The sequence below is a fragment of the Verticillium nonalfalfae genome (genome assembly GCF_003724135.2).
Source record: "Verticillium nonalfalfae strain VnAa140/NRRL 66861 chromosome Unknown scaffold_106, whole genome shotgun sequence".
Classification (NCBI taxonomy): domain Eukaryota; kingdom Fungi; phylum Ascomycota; class Sordariomycetes; order Glomerellales; family Plectosphaerellaceae; genus Verticillium; species Verticillium nonalfalfae.
This window is the reverse complement of record NW_021167331.1, coordinates 22,767-38,519: the sequence shown is the minus strand read 5'-3', so window position 1 is coordinate 38,519 and position 15,753 is coordinate 22,767. Positions and strand designations below refer to the sequence as shown.

The 15,753-nt window shown below is 60.0% G+C and overlaps 7 protein-coding genes across 7 annotated transcripts; 4 read left to right on the top strand and 3 right to left on the bottom strand.

Annotated features, from left to right (window-relative positions):
• Positions 1–355: 355 nt before the first annotated feature.
• On the bottom strand, positions 356–2,088 carry DGA1 (diacylglycerol O-acyltransferase 1; the record flags this gene model as incomplete). Its single annotated transcript, XM_028634767.1, has 3 exons — positions 356–1,666; positions 1,727–1,977; positions 2,022–2,088. The coding sequence occupies 3 exons, from the start codon at positions 2,086–2,088 to the stop codon at positions 356–358; spliced, it is 1,629 nt and encodes a 542-aa protein (XP_028492551.1).
• A 1,128-nt stretch (positions 2,089–3,216) lies between these two features.
• Positions 3,217–5,483, top strand: D7B24_000510 (uncharacterized protein; the record flags this gene model as incomplete). Its single annotated transcript, XM_028634766.1, has 4 exons — positions 3,217–3,264; positions 3,336–4,841; positions 4,901–5,146; positions 5,211–5,483. The coding sequence occupies 4 exons, from the start codon at positions 3,217–3,219 to the stop codon at positions 5,481–5,483; spliced, it is 2,073 nt and encodes a 690-aa protein (XP_028492550.1).
• A 496-nt stretch (positions 5,484–5,979) lies between these two features.
• On the top strand, positions 5,980–7,629 carry D7B24_000509 (uncharacterized protein; the record flags this gene model as incomplete). The annotated part of the gene is made up of 3 exons (XM_028634765.1): positions 5,980–6,112; positions 6,171–6,342; positions 6,444–7,629. The coding sequence occupies 3 exons, from the start codon at positions 5,980–5,982 to the stop codon at positions 7,627–7,629; spliced, it is 1,491 nt and encodes a 496-aa protein (XP_028492549.1).
• A 1,587-nt stretch (positions 7,630–9,216) lies between these two features.
• On the top strand, positions 9,217–9,684 carry D7B24_000508 (uncharacterized protein; the record flags this gene model as incomplete). Its single annotated transcript, XM_028634764.1, has 2 exons — positions 9,217–9,416; positions 9,495–9,684. The coding sequence occupies 2 exons, from the start codon at positions 9,217–9,219 to the stop codon at positions 9,682–9,684; spliced, it is 390 nt and encodes a 129-aa protein (XP_028492548.1).
• A 486-nt stretch (positions 9,685–10,170) lies between these two features.
• Positions 10,171–11,217, bottom strand: D7B24_000507 (uncharacterized protein; the record flags this gene model as incomplete). Its single annotated transcript, XM_028634763.1, has 2 exons — positions 10,171–10,877; positions 10,941–11,217. 2 exons carry the CDS (start codon positions 11,215–11,217, stop codon positions 10,171–10,173), a joined length of 984 nt encoding a protein of 327 aa, XP_028492547.1.
• A 309-nt stretch (positions 11,218–11,526) lies between these two features.
• D7B24_000506 (uncharacterized protein) lies at positions 11,527–12,232 on the top strand (the record flags this gene model as incomplete). Its single annotated transcript, XM_028634762.1, has 2 exons — positions 11,527–11,886; positions 12,146–12,232. The coding sequence occupies 2 exons, from the start codon at positions 11,527–11,529 to the stop codon at positions 12,230–12,232; spliced, it is 447 nt and encodes a 148-aa protein (XP_028492546.1).
• A 558-nt stretch (positions 12,233–12,790) lies between these two features.
• D7B24_000505 (uncharacterized protein) lies at positions 12,791–14,367 on the bottom strand (the record flags this gene model as incomplete). Its single annotated transcript, XM_028634761.1, has 2 exons — positions 12,791–14,169; positions 14,229–14,367. The coding sequence occupies 2 exons, from the start codon at positions 14,365–14,367 to the stop codon at positions 12,791–12,793; spliced, it is 1,518 nt and encodes a 505-aa protein (XP_028492545.1).
• Positions 14,368–15,753: the final 1,386 nt, after the last annotated feature.

Sequence of the window (15,753 nt, the reverse complement as noted above, 5' to 3'; positions counted from 1 at the left end):
TCACCCATAGGCACAACACCACGTACTGACTATCACCACATACCAGCTATCACCACTCGTCACGAGAGTGCAGTGCAAGATAATGCTGCTGCGCAGGATTAATGTGAACTCGTTATCCCTGTTCCTACAGATACTCCATGGCAAAACAATCGTGATCCGACCCAACCAGCCCGCCTTGAACCCCTGAAGCTTGCTCCCACGCAGCTGGCTCCCATGCACCATCTCCATCCCTGGCGCGCCTTGTGCTTTTGGTCTTGGCCAAGCCTGTGACACCCTGTACAGCCTGATCCATGCCCCCCCCCCCAGACAAAGGAAAAATTGACGCAAGAGAAGCTCCATCCAGACATCCCGAGGGCTAGCCTATGAAGGTCATCTCCGACGTGCGGTCTTTCGCAAACTGGTCCTTGTACGTCTCCCACAGCTTCTGCAGCTCGGCCACGTACAGCGCATGCAGGCGGTCGATATCCGCCTGGTCCGGCTGCGGCGTCGTGGCGGCCGCGACCCGGATCGGCTTGCCGACGACGATGTTGAGCGGCCGGCGGTACGGCATGACGCCCACGTCGTAGTTGAGGATGCCGCGTCCGTGCAGCGCCGGCAGCGTGAACTTGAACACGTTGAGCAGAAACATCTGGATCCTGTGCACCATGGGGTGGGTCCGCGGGCTGAGCTGGTCGTAGAGGTCGTTCTCGCCAAAGGCCAGCACGGGCACGAGGTCGGCGCCCGTCCGCAGCGCCATCTTGATGAAGCCCTTGCGGCCCTTGATGATGAGGCGGAGGTTGCCCGGCTGGGCCTCGAGCGACTCGCGCGCGCCGCCGATGACGATGGTGACGCCGCGGCCCATGCCCTCGTTGTTGGGCCCGCCGCGCGTCAGCGTGTTCCAGATGGACTCCTTCGACACGGAGCGGATGCCCATGGCCAGGATCCAGTCGCGGTAAAAGGGGATGCGGAAGTTCGAGTCGAGCGTCAGCAGCGTGTTGGTGATGCCCGGGAACTTGTCCCGGAACCCGAGCGCGTTGGTCGCGAAGGCGGCCCACGCGCCGTGCGAGATGATGCCGTGCGGGTGGTACCCGAAAATGTACTTTCTCGTCGGCGGCAGCTCGTACGTCTTGTGCAGCTCGGCCGGGTAGTAACCCGCGAAGAGCCTCCACACGGGCAGGGATCGCAGAAACTCGGACCGGAAGCGCAGCCGGCCGTCGGACGGCGCCGTCGACAGCGAGAGGTGGATGAGGTACGGCACGAGCAGAGGCCAGTTGAGGGGGATCGCGGCGAGGAAGAAGAAGAAGGAGACGAGGGCCAGGATCGACACGGTGTGCATCAGCACGGCGGCCATCTGCAGCCGCCGCACGACAGGCACGCGCAGCGGCACGAACCGGATGCCGCCGGCCTTCCAGGCGTGCCTCTCGTACCGGCCTTGGCCCTGTGCCGCCAGCACCAGAGGCGGATAGCCCGTGTCTTCGTCGCCCTCCTTGGCGTCCTGGTGGCGATCCGCGCCGTTGACCAGCGTGTGGACCGTCTCGTCGCTGTTGTCGCTGCGAACTGACCCAGAGGCGCGGGCGTAGTTGATCGCGCCTCCATCCTCCTGCCTGGACCCCCTGCGCTTCGCCGCGTTGAGGGAGGGTGTTCTGTAGTGGCCGCGCGTCGGGCTCTTTGGCGTCTCGTCCAACCCCTGCGATGGTCAGCGGCTTCGGTGTGTTGGGGGTGAGTTCGTGGGGGATGCTGCTCATACTGTGCCCGAGTACTCATGGCTCGATTCTTGTCTTTCAGCGACGGGGCGCACGATGCTCTCGAGCTGCGTTCCTGCCTTCTTTTCGGACCTCGTTGCGGGCTTCGATTCGGCCTGCGACTCGAACGCTTCTGCGTGTTGGTTAGCCACGGAGATGTCCTCCTGCTGCGAATCTTTGGTGCTGGGGTTCGTCTTTGTGTCTTTCGTCGGAGCCGCACGTCGGACGGACTTCTTTCGAGACATGGTGACCGTGGCTGTCGAGTGTAGCTTGATGACGGGAGGAGGGAGAGCAGCTCACCTGGTGGTGCGGTGGCGACCTTGGCTTCGTCCCCGAAATTGGCCGTCTCATTGCTGTGTGGCGCCATGTCTTGGGCTCAACAGCTGGTTCGTGGCTGTAGGAGGCGGACAGGTATGCGACGGCGACGAGCAGAGGTTGAAGGATCGAGGCGCAAAGCAAGTGGGACGGAGGGATGCGACAAGGCAGCCTCCGACTGGCATGCACCTGGTTCTAGTGCTGTCATAAAAGGACGAAAGAAAACAACACAATGACGGCTAGAAGAAGATGGGTGAAGCCGTGATGGGGAAAGAGCTGAAAGGGTAGAAGAAAGACGTAGGAAAGCGAGCCGCGGTGGTCGGTTGTCTCGGCTGAGACTTGGGGGAGAAGGGGGGGGGGGAGAGCTTCGTCGTGGAATCGCGCACTCGCGGACCTGTGACGGAGGCGACACGAGCGTCCAGCCGCAGCTCGGACGAGCGACGATGACGTGGGCCGTCAGCACCGCCAGCACCAGGCACTCTGACAGCATCGGCCAGCACCAGCAGCGGGCCGAGGGACACAGACTCGCTGTTTTGATGCATATCGGCTTTACATGCATCAGGAGCTGCACCTTGGATGAACCACCAACATCACATGCTAGTGGGATCCATACTTTGGGTTCTGATAGAGCTTCCCGTGTTTTGACCTCTTTGGAACTGACTGTTCCAGTTGATTATTTACATACAATCTCAGTCGATTGTTCATGAGAGCCTCAGTCGATTATTCATGAGAGCCTCAGTCGATTATGCACAAATGACAGCCCCAGTCGATTCTGGCTACCATGACATAGTTGATGGGAAGAGGTGTGTGTCGTGCTTCTGTCACCTTGTCCACAGTTGACGTCCGCAGCATGACTCTTCATGCACACCTCGGAAATCATACAGGAACCTCACCTCTGCTTCATCACCCTGGGCAGGACTCAATACCAGGGTCATCATGATCCACGAGGCTAGGAGCGTGACACGCACTTATTCGCACTGTAAAACACAGCACAACCCTTGACGTTCTGCAAGTGCGGGGCACTCGCACACTGTATGCCCCTCCATGTCGAGCTTCACACTCGATTGGAAGTCTTTTTGACAACGGACCCCACCTCAACAGCACACTCTCACGTCCCCAAAATTCACATGAACATCCCTTGACTTCATATATCATCCAGAATCAGCTGCTGTGATTCAAGATGGCCAAGGACAAAAAGGGAAAGGGTGATGACAAAAAGGCCAAGCTAGTGAGTCGTTCCGCTGCCGCAAAGCGCCCCCCCCCCTCGCTGACAGGCGACACTCCCCTCCGCCGGAGTAGGCCGCGAAAAAGGCGAAGCAGGCCAACAAGGCCGAGAAGAAGGCCAAGGTGAAGGCCTCCAAGGTCGAGGGCAGCGACGCCGAGGACGTCGACCTCGACGAGGTCCTCGAGGAATACAGGAAGCAGCAGGAGCTCTTCCTCAAGGTCACCGAGACGGTCTGCGATGGGCCCCCCAAGGCCCGCGCCGCCTCGTGCTTCATCGCGTCGCCCTGTGACCGCAACAACCTGCTGCTCTTTGGTGGCGAGTACTTCAACGGCGCCCTGGCGCAGTTCTTCAACGACCTGCACATTTACTATGTCGACCGCGACGAGTGGCGCCTCGTCACCTCGCCCAACGCGCCGCTGCCGAGGTCTGGCCACGCCTGGACGCGCGCCGGCAACCCCAACCACATCTACCTCTTTGGCGGCGAGTTCTCGTCGCCCAAGCAGGGTACCTTCCATCACTACTCGGACTTTTGGCGCCTCGAGCCCAGCACGAGGGAGTGGACCAAGATTGAGTGCAAGGGCAAGACGCCGCCGGCCCGGAGCGGCCACCGCATGACGTACTGGAAACACTACATCATCCTCTTTGGCGGCTTCCAGGACACGTCGAACCAGACCAAGTACCTCGCCGACCTGTGGATCTTTGACACGCAAAATTTCTCGTGGCACACACCGACGCTGCCGCCGGCGCAGCTCAAGCCCGACGCTCGCTCCTCCTTCACGCTGCTGCCGCACGAAAAGGGCGCCGTGCTCTACGGCGGCTACTCGCGCGTCAAAGCCACCGTCGCCGCCAACAAGCAGGCCAAGGGCGCCTCGCAGGGCCAGAAGAACATCCTCCGCCCGCTGATCCACGACGACTGCTTTTTCCTGCGCATGGCGCCCGCCCCGGAGGGAAGCCCGCCGACGGCCCCGCCCGTCATCCGCTGGGAGCGGCGCAAGAAGCCGGCCAACGCCCCCGCGCCGAAGCGCGCCGGCGCCACCATGACCTACCACAAGGGCCGCGGCATCCTCTTCGGCGGCGTGCACGACGTCGAGGAGAGCGAGGACGGCATGGACAGCGAGTTCTTCCGCGAGCTGTTCGCGTGGAATGTCGAGCGCAACCGCTTCTTCCCCATGGCGCTGCGCAAGCCGCGCCAGCAGCAGGGCAAAAGGGCCACGGGCGCCGACCAGCGCGGCGCCGGCCGCCGCGCCCGCGCCCAGGACAGGGAGGACGAGCTGCTGAAGCAGCTGGCGGCGCTCGAGACGGGCGCCTCGCTCGAGGACGCCGACGACATGGACCTTGACCGCAAGGCCGACGAACCCGAGGCCGACGAGACGCCGTTGCGGGAGATGCCGGTCAGCATGGAGCTGCCGCACCCGCGGTTCAACGCGCAAATGGCCGTGCAGGATGATGTGCTGTACATTTACGGCGGCACCTTTGAGCAAAAAGACCGTGAGTTTACGTTTGACGACTTGTACGCCGTCGACCTCGGCAAGATGGACGGCTGCAAGGAGATCTTCAACAGGCCCGCTGAGGACTGGTTTGTACGTGGCGCCGCGGAGACGCTGTTTGGTTGTGGTACCGAGTCGCTGACGTGTGATAGGACTCGGAGGATGAAGATGACGACGATGACGAAGACGACGAGGATGACTCGGAGGAAGACGACGAGGACGACGACATGGCCGATGACGAGCCGTCCAAGAACATGCACACGCCCAGCAAGCGCAAGAAGAAGCAGGAAGACGAGGTCTCGGTCGGCGGCTCTGAGACGACGGCGGCCACCTCGGTGCCAGATGACGACGACACGGAGGCCACGGCTTCGGTCGACGACGGTCTTCCTCATCCCAGGGTACGTGTTTTCCCATTCCCGTCCACTCACTCCGTGATCATTCGATTCGTGCTGACCTCAGAAGCCCTTCGAAACGAGACGCGAGTTCTTCGTGCGGACGTCCAATGAGTGGCAGGAGGTCCTCATGACGCAGCTTCGGTGGAAGAACATTCAGCCCGAGTCGTACCCCATCAAGGAGCTCAAGGCCAAGGCGTTCGAGCTCAGCGAGGAAAAGTGGTGGGATTGCCGTGAGGAAATCAACGCGCTGGAGGAGGAGCAGGAGGCGGCGGGCATCACCGAGGTCGTGTCGCTGGCCGAGAGGGGCGATGCTGCCGCGGGCGGCGCCAGGAGGAGGTAGCGTATGCATCGGGTCTTTGGTGTTCTTTCGTTAGGCATGACACTCTGAAGGTGCATAGGCTCGCAGGATTGATATTGATAGGAGCATTCACACGGGACGTGGCTGCATGAGCTCTGCACGCCGTCGGCGATGCATCGTGATCCATGTGTTCGTCGCTCTGTCAGGACATGGCAAGGAACCCCGCCGACCAGGGATGGCGTATACAAGACCAATATATGGGTTTGGGTTCATTCGTATCGTCGGCCTCTGTCTGTAGAGTGCTCCGTCTCAGCGAGCACATCCCTCGCTGGTTGTCGAGGTTCAGCCTGCGGTGGACGTATGGAAGGTGCACGTCAGCGACAGTCCCCCACTTGCCAGTGAATCATCAGCACTGTGGCAAATGGCAGCAGCAGTACAGCTGCACTTGCCTTCGTAGGCACTGACCCCGACACACTCCTTCCACCCTCAACTCGTCGACTTCACTTACATCCAGCATCCGTCCCCCTCCATAGCCAACATGCCCATCGGCATCCAGCGGATCAATGCCAAAAAGTCACATCCCAATGAGCGCATCATCTTCATCAAGCCCCTCCCGGGCCCCAACGAGAAGATTGCTCGAGACTTTCTCGAACGCATCGCTGCACAATGTCGTACGTCCAAGCTCGCCCATCCCGTGTGAAGCCCCTCCCTTTCTGACGGCATCGACAGTCCCCATCATGAAGGATCACTCCCTCTCCGTCATGTCTCTCGAGGAGTACGAGCCGAACCGCGAATTTGTGGGCCGCAACTTCAACGCCGGCGAGGTCATCCAGCTCGTTCTCAAGACCCGCGCCGGCCGCTGGCTGCCGTTTGAGTACGTCCAGATGGTCATGATGCACGAGTGAGTCTCCGTCCCCTATTCACACCCATAATCCTCATGCATCCGCCTTCCCTTCTACCCATCCCCTTCAACAGCCACTGACACGGCCTCGCAACAAAAAGACTCGCACACTGCAAACAGATGAACCACTCGCGCGCCTTCTGGGCCGTCCGCAACGCCTACGCCGACAGCATGCGCGCCCTCTGGTCACGCGGCTACACGGGCGACGGCCTCTGGGGCCGCGGTACGCTGCTCGCGTCGGGCGCCTGGGCCGGCGACACGGCGCCGCTGGGCGAGGGCCTGCCGGAGCACCTCTGCGGCGGCACCTTCCGGTCGCGCGGCCGCCGCAAGCGCAAGGCCAAGCAGCCGCGGCTGTCGTACCGGGAGCAGAAGGAGAGGCGCATCCTGAAAAAGTTTGGCGCCAACGGCGTCGCACTCGGCGCCGACGAGGCCGTCAAGAGCGAGCTCGAGAAGGGCAGGAAGACGGCCGCCAAGCCGAGGGTTGCTGGCAGTGCGAGGGGCAGGGAGCTGCGTGCCGCGGCGGCGCTGGCCCGGTTTGGGCAGCAAAAGGTGGAGCAGCAGGAGGAGGAAGACGACGACGACGACGAGCGTCTTGCGAAGAGCGAGAACGTCAGCGAGGATGAGAGCGATTACGAATATGACGTGGCGGACATCAAGCACGAGGACGCCATCGATCTCAATGGGCAGAGACTCCTCGACAAGGATGGACGCGGCATGATCAAGGTGTGCGAGGATGAGAACCCGGACGGTCAAGATGCGCAGCAGGAACTACAAGAGTTGCGGTCGGTCAAACAATGGACGCAGACGTCTCTTGATTTCCGAGGGCAGGTGGCAGGGCGGGAGCCACCACCTCAGCAACGGAGTCGCGATGACTCGTCTCAACGTTCACAGCCCTCAGAAGAGCCAAAAGTGAAACGACAACCACTGACCAAGGCACCCACCACGAGGATCAAACGAGAGGAAGCCGAAAATGACGTCCCTTTATCTACAGTGGAAAAAGCAACCAGTCCGAAGATCAAGGCGGAAGAGGACACGGACAAGGGCTCTCCAGGCTCGACGATCGACAATGGCATACAAGGGGAAACGACGGCAAGTGTGACGGCATGCAGCGTGTGCTCGTTTGCGAACCCGGAGCTGTCGATCACCTGTACTGTGTGTTCCAATGTGCTCGATCCAGACAGCGTGCCGAATGCGTGGAGATGCCAGAGTTCGTCTTGTAAGAATAGCCGGTATCTGAATCCTGGAGACTTTGGCGTGTGCGGGGTGTGTGGACAGAGTAGGCGCTAGAGCGCGATGCAGAGTCAGTGGAGTGTCTGATGTTTGGGCTGAATGACGATGAGGTCAGACTACAGTCTGATGGTATCTGACTGTTGATGTCGCAAGATCAGAGCAGAGTGAGACGTGTTCACTCGAGACTAGGCGGTCGAGAACGGTCTCCTTCTCGGGATGCGACGACGAGGAGACAGCACTGGGCGGTGCCAACTTTTAATACTGGTCCGGCGGAGTCGGCACGCTGTTTCCACAAGACAGAGCATCCATCGGCTGGGGCTGGAGCCGCATGAACTCGATGTTTACCTGGAATCGATAAGAGCAACGCTATTGAGACAGCGAGCTTATAACTGCTATTTTTGGGAGATCGATGAACAAAGGTGTAGAGGAACGGGCCACGCGGTCGCCGCCATGCCGAAACTCGGGTCACTGTGCAGTGTCTGGGCTTAACAGCGACGACGACGACTCGAAGCATTGACGGCGAGCGTTGAACGGCGGATGGATGCGTGCGGCGACCTTGAGCCGTCCGATCTTCCCGGCACCGCCGTCGTCGGCTCCCCTTCCCCCTGGCTCGCGCAAGTTTCAGTGCCTATACATCACAGAACGATGTCTGGGAGAGCCCTGGATCAACGGCCTCGGCCTCGTTTCAGCGCCCCGGCTTGGACGAGCGGGACCACCTTGATTGGCTGCGATGCCCCTCCCGCCCTGGTCCCGTCGATGATCTCCAAGAGACGATCGTGTATCATGCACACGAGGGTACACCAGGGTCTGAAGCTTGTCTCCCCTCCACAGACGTACCAGAGCAGTGCATTCAGATGATGCCAGGAGGACCACTGTCTCCAGCGACTCCAGTTTCTCGTCCCACTAGGGCGCTAGCTTGGCTTGTTCCCGTCAAATGTCGCCCGCGACTTGGCAAACAGCCAACAGGACAGCGTGGAACAGCACAGCACTGGACAGGACGTTTGAGTGGAAGCCGTTTGCTGGCCCTTGCTTTTAAGCCTTCTTGCTCAAACGATGCTCCGCAGCTGCTGCCATGAGGGGAGGGGAGAGGAGGAGACGAGACGAGACGAGAGGAGAAGCCTGTCTATCTGCAGCGGTCTCTAATCAATTCAATATTAGCCTTCCGATTCCGTGCATCGCGCAACCCCTCCCCCCTCCCTCGCTCTTGTCCTCCTCTCCCTTCCACAGGAATAGCCCGATTCATAGGCAATCTTTCATTCTTCGACGACGGTTCTACTGTCGCTTCCATTCCTTTCCCTTTTTCGTGTCTTTGCTGATCTGTGATCACCTTCCCTTCCTTCGCCTTGCTTGGGACAAGTGCGTTTTTCTTGGCCGTGAGCCTCGTTTATCAACATCTGCTTTGGCCGTGCCGAACAAGCTTTCCTTTCATCACAATCCCATTCTCTGACAGTTTGTCCCTTGTGCCTTAAGACTCGACGTTTGCAATTCCAGCGTTCATTCAACGTCTCCAAACGAAACCAAACGAAACGTACCACCTGACGCAGTTGGAAGAGACCAACAGGAGCATCAAGAGCTTGAAGATACAAGCCTGAACCCGTTCGTTTGCACACACACACACACAGACACACACACACACACAACATCATGCCTTCATCATTACCATCATCGTCGCCGCGAGCCATCGCCCTCCTGCTCCTCTGCACCCTCACCGCCGTCCTCGCCCTGCCGAAGAACTATCCTCGCTTCTCAGTCCCCCAGCAGTATCTCGAGGTCGGCCAGATGCGCGCCGCCATGGAGATGAATCCCTCCGCCATCCTTGAAGCTCAGTGCATCGACCGCAACGTGTAAGCGCCATGCAGCCGCCCCCATCTCGTTTCCTACAATACCCAAGAAGAAGAAACGAAAACTGACAAGAGAGCCAGCCACATTGTCTTCCACGACGAGTCTGTTGCCGAGCTCAACATTTGCGAGGGCGGCATCGCCGGCGACGTCAAGGCCTGTCGTGGCAGCCCCGTCGAGACCATGGGCGTCGCCGGCTCGGCCCGCTTCTCGCTCAAGGTCATGGCCGAGGGCGCCACCATCAACGTGGCCAAGAAGCGGTGGGAGGCCTGAGTGCGCGCCGCGCGCGCCGTGTGTCCCACCGGCAGCTTCCGCGCCGTGTGCGCCGGGGGCACGACCAAGGGTGACTTGGAGTTCTTCCTCACCAATCCGTGGTGATTTTCCTCAACCAAGCCTCTGCTGGACGGGGGGAGGTGGGGGTTGCTCGTGTCCCGAATTCTGAAAGGGACGTTGCTTGTCCGATTCTTTGGCGCTGTAGGAAAAGAAAGAGTAGGGATGTCATGCCATGCCACAGACGCCGGATGCGTAGCGCATGGTCGTTTTAGACCTGTACATAGATTGGTGGGGTGACCTGCCGCCGAACATATGACCCGAGAGTCACAATGCCCCCTTAACTCTCGTCTGCGCATGCCTGTAGAGCACGAGCCCTGGGTATCATCGCGAATGCATCCGTAACCATGAAAATGAAAAAAAAAAAGAAACGCCCCTCATCGAGGCCGTGTTCAGAGTCGATGTCTGTCGTCCCTGTCGCCTCACACCTCACAACCCATACCGCGTCACGCACTCCTCTCGGTGCACCTCGAGACAGTCAAGCGCGCACACCCTCGTGCCGCATTTCATGCAGCGGACGCGCCCCCAATAGCCACACACCTCGCAGAACCGCCGCACGGGATACTGTCTGTCCGCCTCGCTCCAGCCAGCCTGCGCCTCGGTGTACTTCAACGGCGGATGCGCCAGGAGGCGCCGCAGCTCCTCGTCGTCCGGCAGCCCCGGCAGCACCGACGCGAGCAGCGGGTCGTTGTCACCGGGGTGCGCGGGCGGCGGGTCCTTCTCGTAGGGCGTCAGGATGGGCGGCGCCGTCGGCACCTCGGTCGGCGCGTCCTCCATCTCGACGTCGGGCGTCTCGGGCGCAGGCTCCGGTTCCGGCGCGGGCTCAACCTTGCCACGGCGTGATCGGGCGCGGCTGGGTGCCGACTTTTTCGACGAGGAGCTCGCTTCTGCTTCTGCTTCCGCAGCCGCGACGGCGGCGGCAGCGGCAGCTGCCTTTCGCTTGGAGTGCTGGTTCGGTTGCGGGGGCCGTTTGCCGGTCTGGCTTGCCTGAGCCGTCTTTTTCGCGTTCGGGCCAGGTTGCTGCGCTGTGTTCCCGTCGTTCTGCGCCAAAAAGGCTTCGTAGTCGTCGAGGTGGTTGGCAAACGTCTTCTGCGATTGGAGTATCTTCCTCACGTTGGGCGTGCTCTTGTTCAAGGCTACGAGAAATGTTGTCAGCATTGGTCTGTCGGATCGCACAGCGTGTCGGGATGAGTACTGACATTTGGCGGCGCCGGCCTTGGGAGGAATTGGTATGCCGGCATCGCGATTGCTTTCCCTGTCGAGGGCCTCGACTTCTTTGCGAATCTTGGCCTCTTGTCGGACGGAGAGATCGGCACCCGAGGGATTCGCGGCTTGGTTCCTGGCTCGCTTGCGATTTGAGGGCTGGAGCGCGGCTGCTGCTGGGTTGACGCCCGTGTCAGGTACATAGGCCCAGCCGGGTGCCGATTTTGTTTTCGCGCCAGCGACCTCGATGACGCCGAAATTGTTGCTGTACATGACTGTTTGTCGGGATGGAGGAGGTAGTCCAACAGATGAGGAAGGACCGGGGCATCGTGAGGGCCATGCACTTAGAGAGGAAGAGGAGGCTCGTCCCACCCAATCGGATCCGCTCAATTCCAACAGCTATCTAAGCACATATCCACCTGCTGTACCTCGTTACAAACAACCGGAATCTGACGACCTGGCCCAACGTCCCGAGCCGCGACCGCATCCAGTTTCCGAACCACGAATAACGTGCCATCCTCTCCATCGAACCGACGCCCTACCTCGCCCCCGATAGGTCCTCCCCTTTAGCACAGCATCACGATGTCTTCGAGAATCCTCGCCGCCAGCGCCCGCGCTGTGCCCCGTGCCGTCCCCGCCGTGCGCACCGCCCGCACCTTCCAGACATCCGCCACCCTCCGCGACGCCGTCGCAACACCTCTGCCAGCACGGAAACCCGTGGGCGCCTTTCGAGGCGGGTACGTTCTCTCCACCAGCCTCGTCCCCCATGTCCCTCCGCGTCCGCCCCCCTTTTGGCATGAACGCAAGCTGACCGTTGTGCTCTCCCTCGCGCGCAGCCTCCTCGGCTTCTTCGCCGGTAGCTCCCTCGCCGGCGCCGGCGTCTACTCCTACCTCGTCAAGGAGTACAAGCTCTCGAACGAGCTCCTCACCGAGGACATTTACGTGCGTGTCTGCATCTGATACCACCCCACTCCTCTCTTCGTCCTCTCTGCCCCCCCGAGCCTCCAAACAAACCCCTTTGCAGCGCCAACGGAGGGAGGGAAAGGGGATGGATGCCTCTCGTACCAGTAGAAACCCACCCTTAGCGCGAGCGCCGCCTTTCCCTGTTCCTCTTTTGCAGGACGTTTCCCCTTAGTGCCCATTCACATACGACATGTACGTTGAGGACTGTCACGCTGACCAGGTTTTTCCCTCTAAACAGGCTCTGCAAGCGGCTGTCCAGCGTGTGACCGTCTACGTCCAGACGCTGGAGGAGAAGATGGACGCGCTCGAGCGCAAGAGGAAATAAAGCGGACGAGGCACGCGGCGAAAACGACGAAAACGGGTTGGGGCCTCCTTTTTTTTGTGGTGGAACGGGTTGGCTGGGGCTTGTATATAGAGCCTGAGAGTACGGCGTGGGTGGGCAGACCCGACAGGATGGAAATGGGACCATGTGTGACGCGCGTCTGAAGCCCAGCAGAAAGAAACACGTTCTCGCTGAAGGCTTGCAGAGAAGCAGACGGGGCTGGGTGATCATCTTGTGTATACCAAGTTGTACGAAAGTGCGAGCGGAAGCATCAACTACACGGAAACACCCCACACCTCCTCAGCCGCTGTGCATGTACGAGTGGAAGTGCTCAGAAAGAGGCGTCGGTCTCTTGGTCCGTAAAGCATCCATCACACAGCACGACGCCGCCTCAAACCATCACGAAAAGGCAGCAAAGTTACAACGTCCTTGATTCATGATTTGCATTACCCCATCTGAATGCATCGTGAACTAACTGAAGAACATGGAGGTATCAAAAGTCCTATCCGGGACATGGCCCCCTCCTTTCACGCAAAACCCAATTTTATCCCAGTAAATCGTTTACAGCTCATCGTGAGACTCGTCAGACTCCTTGGCGGCCTCACCCTCGGTGGCGGCGGGCGCGGCCTGGCTCTCCTCGGCAACAACCTCCTCCTTCTTGGAGGCCTCGGCCTTGTACTTGCCGTTGTCACGGACAAACTCAATGAGGTCCTCAATGGTGCGGGAGCCCGAGTAGGTGACAGGCTCAGACTTGCCGCCGGCGGGGTACAGCTTGATGGTGGGGAAGCCCTGGATCTCATCGGGAACGTCGTTCAGGGTGGCATCAACCTTGGCAATGACAACCTTGTCCTTGAACTCGCTCTCGCTGTAAAGGGTGGCAAGCTCCTCGTACTTGGGGGCCAGAGCCTTGCAGTGACCGCACCAGGGGGCGTAGAACTCAATGAGAACATCCTTGGTGTCGTCGAGCACGATCTGCTCGTAGTTCTTGGCCACAACAACGGTGACGGAACCCTCCTGGGTCTCGGGGATGGGCTCAGACTTGATGCTGGGTTCGATCTTGCCAGCGACGAAGTCATCGACGAAAGAGGTGATCTCCTCGACGGTGATCTTCTTCTCCTGGTCGAAGGGGAACTTCTGGTTCTTGACCGTCTCCTGGATGGCGAAGGCAGGGAACTTGTCAGCCTGGAGGTTCAGGTTGCCGGCGTGGGCACCGAAAGACTTGGCGTCAATGGTGGCGAAGTTGATGACACCACGCTGCTTCTCGGCGATGGGCTTGAGAGTCTTGGAGAGCTCCTCACGCTCCTCGGCAGTCTCGGCGAAGATGTAGGCCAGGGGAAGGCCGGCCTCCATGTAACCGGAGTAGGTCTCAGGGCCGACCTCGCCAATCAGGGGAGTGGCGGAGGTCTTGGCGAACTTCTCGATGGCCTCGACCTCGAACTTGTCGGAGAAGGTGGTCTTGCCCTCGTCGAAAGACTTGTAGAGGACAATGGCAGGGGCCTTGACGCCCTCAGCCTCGGCAACGACGGCATCGTTGACACCGCCGAAGAGGTAGTTGTCGCGGAGGCTCTCGGCGACCTTGTTGAAGGTCTCGTTGGAGGCCTTGTCATCGGCGGCAATGTAGGCGACGAGGACGACCTTGTCGGCAGTCTTGAACTCCTCAAGGGTGTCCTTGGTGAGCAGAGAGACAGCAGGCAGAGACTGCTTAATCATGTAGGAGGTGATGGCAGCAGCCTTGCGCTGGCCAGAGTAGGGGGAGATGTTGTCGGGGCCACGGAAGACCTTGAGGGTGGGGTAGCCCTCGACGCCGTAGGTCTGGCAGAGGTCGGCCTCCTCAGTGCAGTCAATCTTGGCGAGCTTGATGTTCTTCTCCTTCAGGGACGTGGCAGCCTCCTCGTACTCGGGAGCGAGGGCCTTGCAGTGGCCGCACCAGGGAGCAAAGACTGGAGAGCGTGATTAGCTGGGTTCAGGGCCTCGCAGGACAGAGCAAAGAAACACTCACACTCAGCAAGGACGAGGTCGTTGGTCTTGACAAAGTCATCGAAGGTGTCCTTCTTGAGCTGGGTGACGTCCGAATCGTCAGCGGCGGCGACAGCCGCGGCGGCGGCCAGGAGGCCAAAGGCAACACGCTTGCAGTGCATTTTGACCCTGCGAGAAAGACCGAGTTAGCGGGTGGTGACCTTCGGTAAATTGTTCGGCCAAGGCAAGCAAGGCCGTTGCGAATGGGCTGACTGCATTGAGCTCGTTTGAGAGATCAAACAGCAAGTATCCTGCCAGAGGGGGGGAGGGGTACTGTACCTTTGATGTGATGTACGGTGAGGGATGGGGAAGGAGAAGAGGCACGATAGGAAGCAAGCTCGGAGCAAGTTAGGTTCCTAAGGTGATGAGTGGGTTTAAGTAGGAAGTGGAGGGCGGCGGTGGAGGTTAAGAAGGAAGCTGTAGTTCTTAAGCTGAGTCCCTCTGTTGATTGTGAACAGGTGTCCCTTTTTCTGGAACCCCCCCCCCCCCCTCTCCTCTAGGAAGGGACCTGCCCAGGTTCCTAGGTGCACGCAGGCCAGACATTTACTAACAAGGCAGGCGCGGGTGCCACTAGCCTGTGGAGGAGGGGGGTGCTTCTGCCCATCGTACCAACAGGTACAGCGCCTCCATGGCCAACCTTGCCAACCTACCATGTACGTTCTTGCCACGGCATGTCCCTGAACTTAACGGCGGACATGGCCCCCACCTCGACTGGTTCAGAAAGGCGGGCACAAAGCGGCGTGTGGGCTGTGAATGGACGCGGAGGGGCAACGGCCTCCACACTGCACCCCTCCCCAACCCCCCAGTTGGAGAAATGAACCCCAGCGCTGGCTCACGTCAAAAGGCAGAGAAACGGTCAATTGATAATCAAGCGGTTGGAAGAGAAAAAAATATCCTCCGCAGTCGAACGATTGGCACGTTGCTAACTTGACGTTATACGGAGCCATTGACACCAGGTCCTCTCTTGTCCGCACGCACACCGCTTATCAAGCGTTTTCCTACCGCCCCTCAGCCTTCGATGGGTAAGACTCGAACAAAAAGGTGGCGGTCGACCCTGAGCAGCCCACTCACCCTATGCGTCCACCGGTACTGGTAGATCTCCTACCAGGGTTGCAGCCAGAGGAAAGGACACATTTCCCCATCTCGCCCGTGACGGCGGGGGCGCGGCTGAGGAACGCCGCATCCCAAATCGTTCTGCCACCTGCCCAGCCCAGGCCAAGGACAGGACATCCCTGTGCTCCGCCATTCCCTAGCGCCGCTGTGGAGGCGAGCATCTTGTCAGGGGTTTATCAGGGAGGGTACCGTCGACAGTTGGACCCCCTCCTTTGTGCTTACGGCGGCGTGGCCTGGATCTCAGAAGGTTATGAGACGAGTACAATTGCGAGGCGACTCTGGTCTGGTCTGGTCTGGTCTGGCGCGCTCCGAGCTCCCATGTTTCAATTTCAGCGGGACTTGCTGCTTCAAGACAAGAAGTGGCGACTTGTCCATACCTGCGGACTGTAACCCCC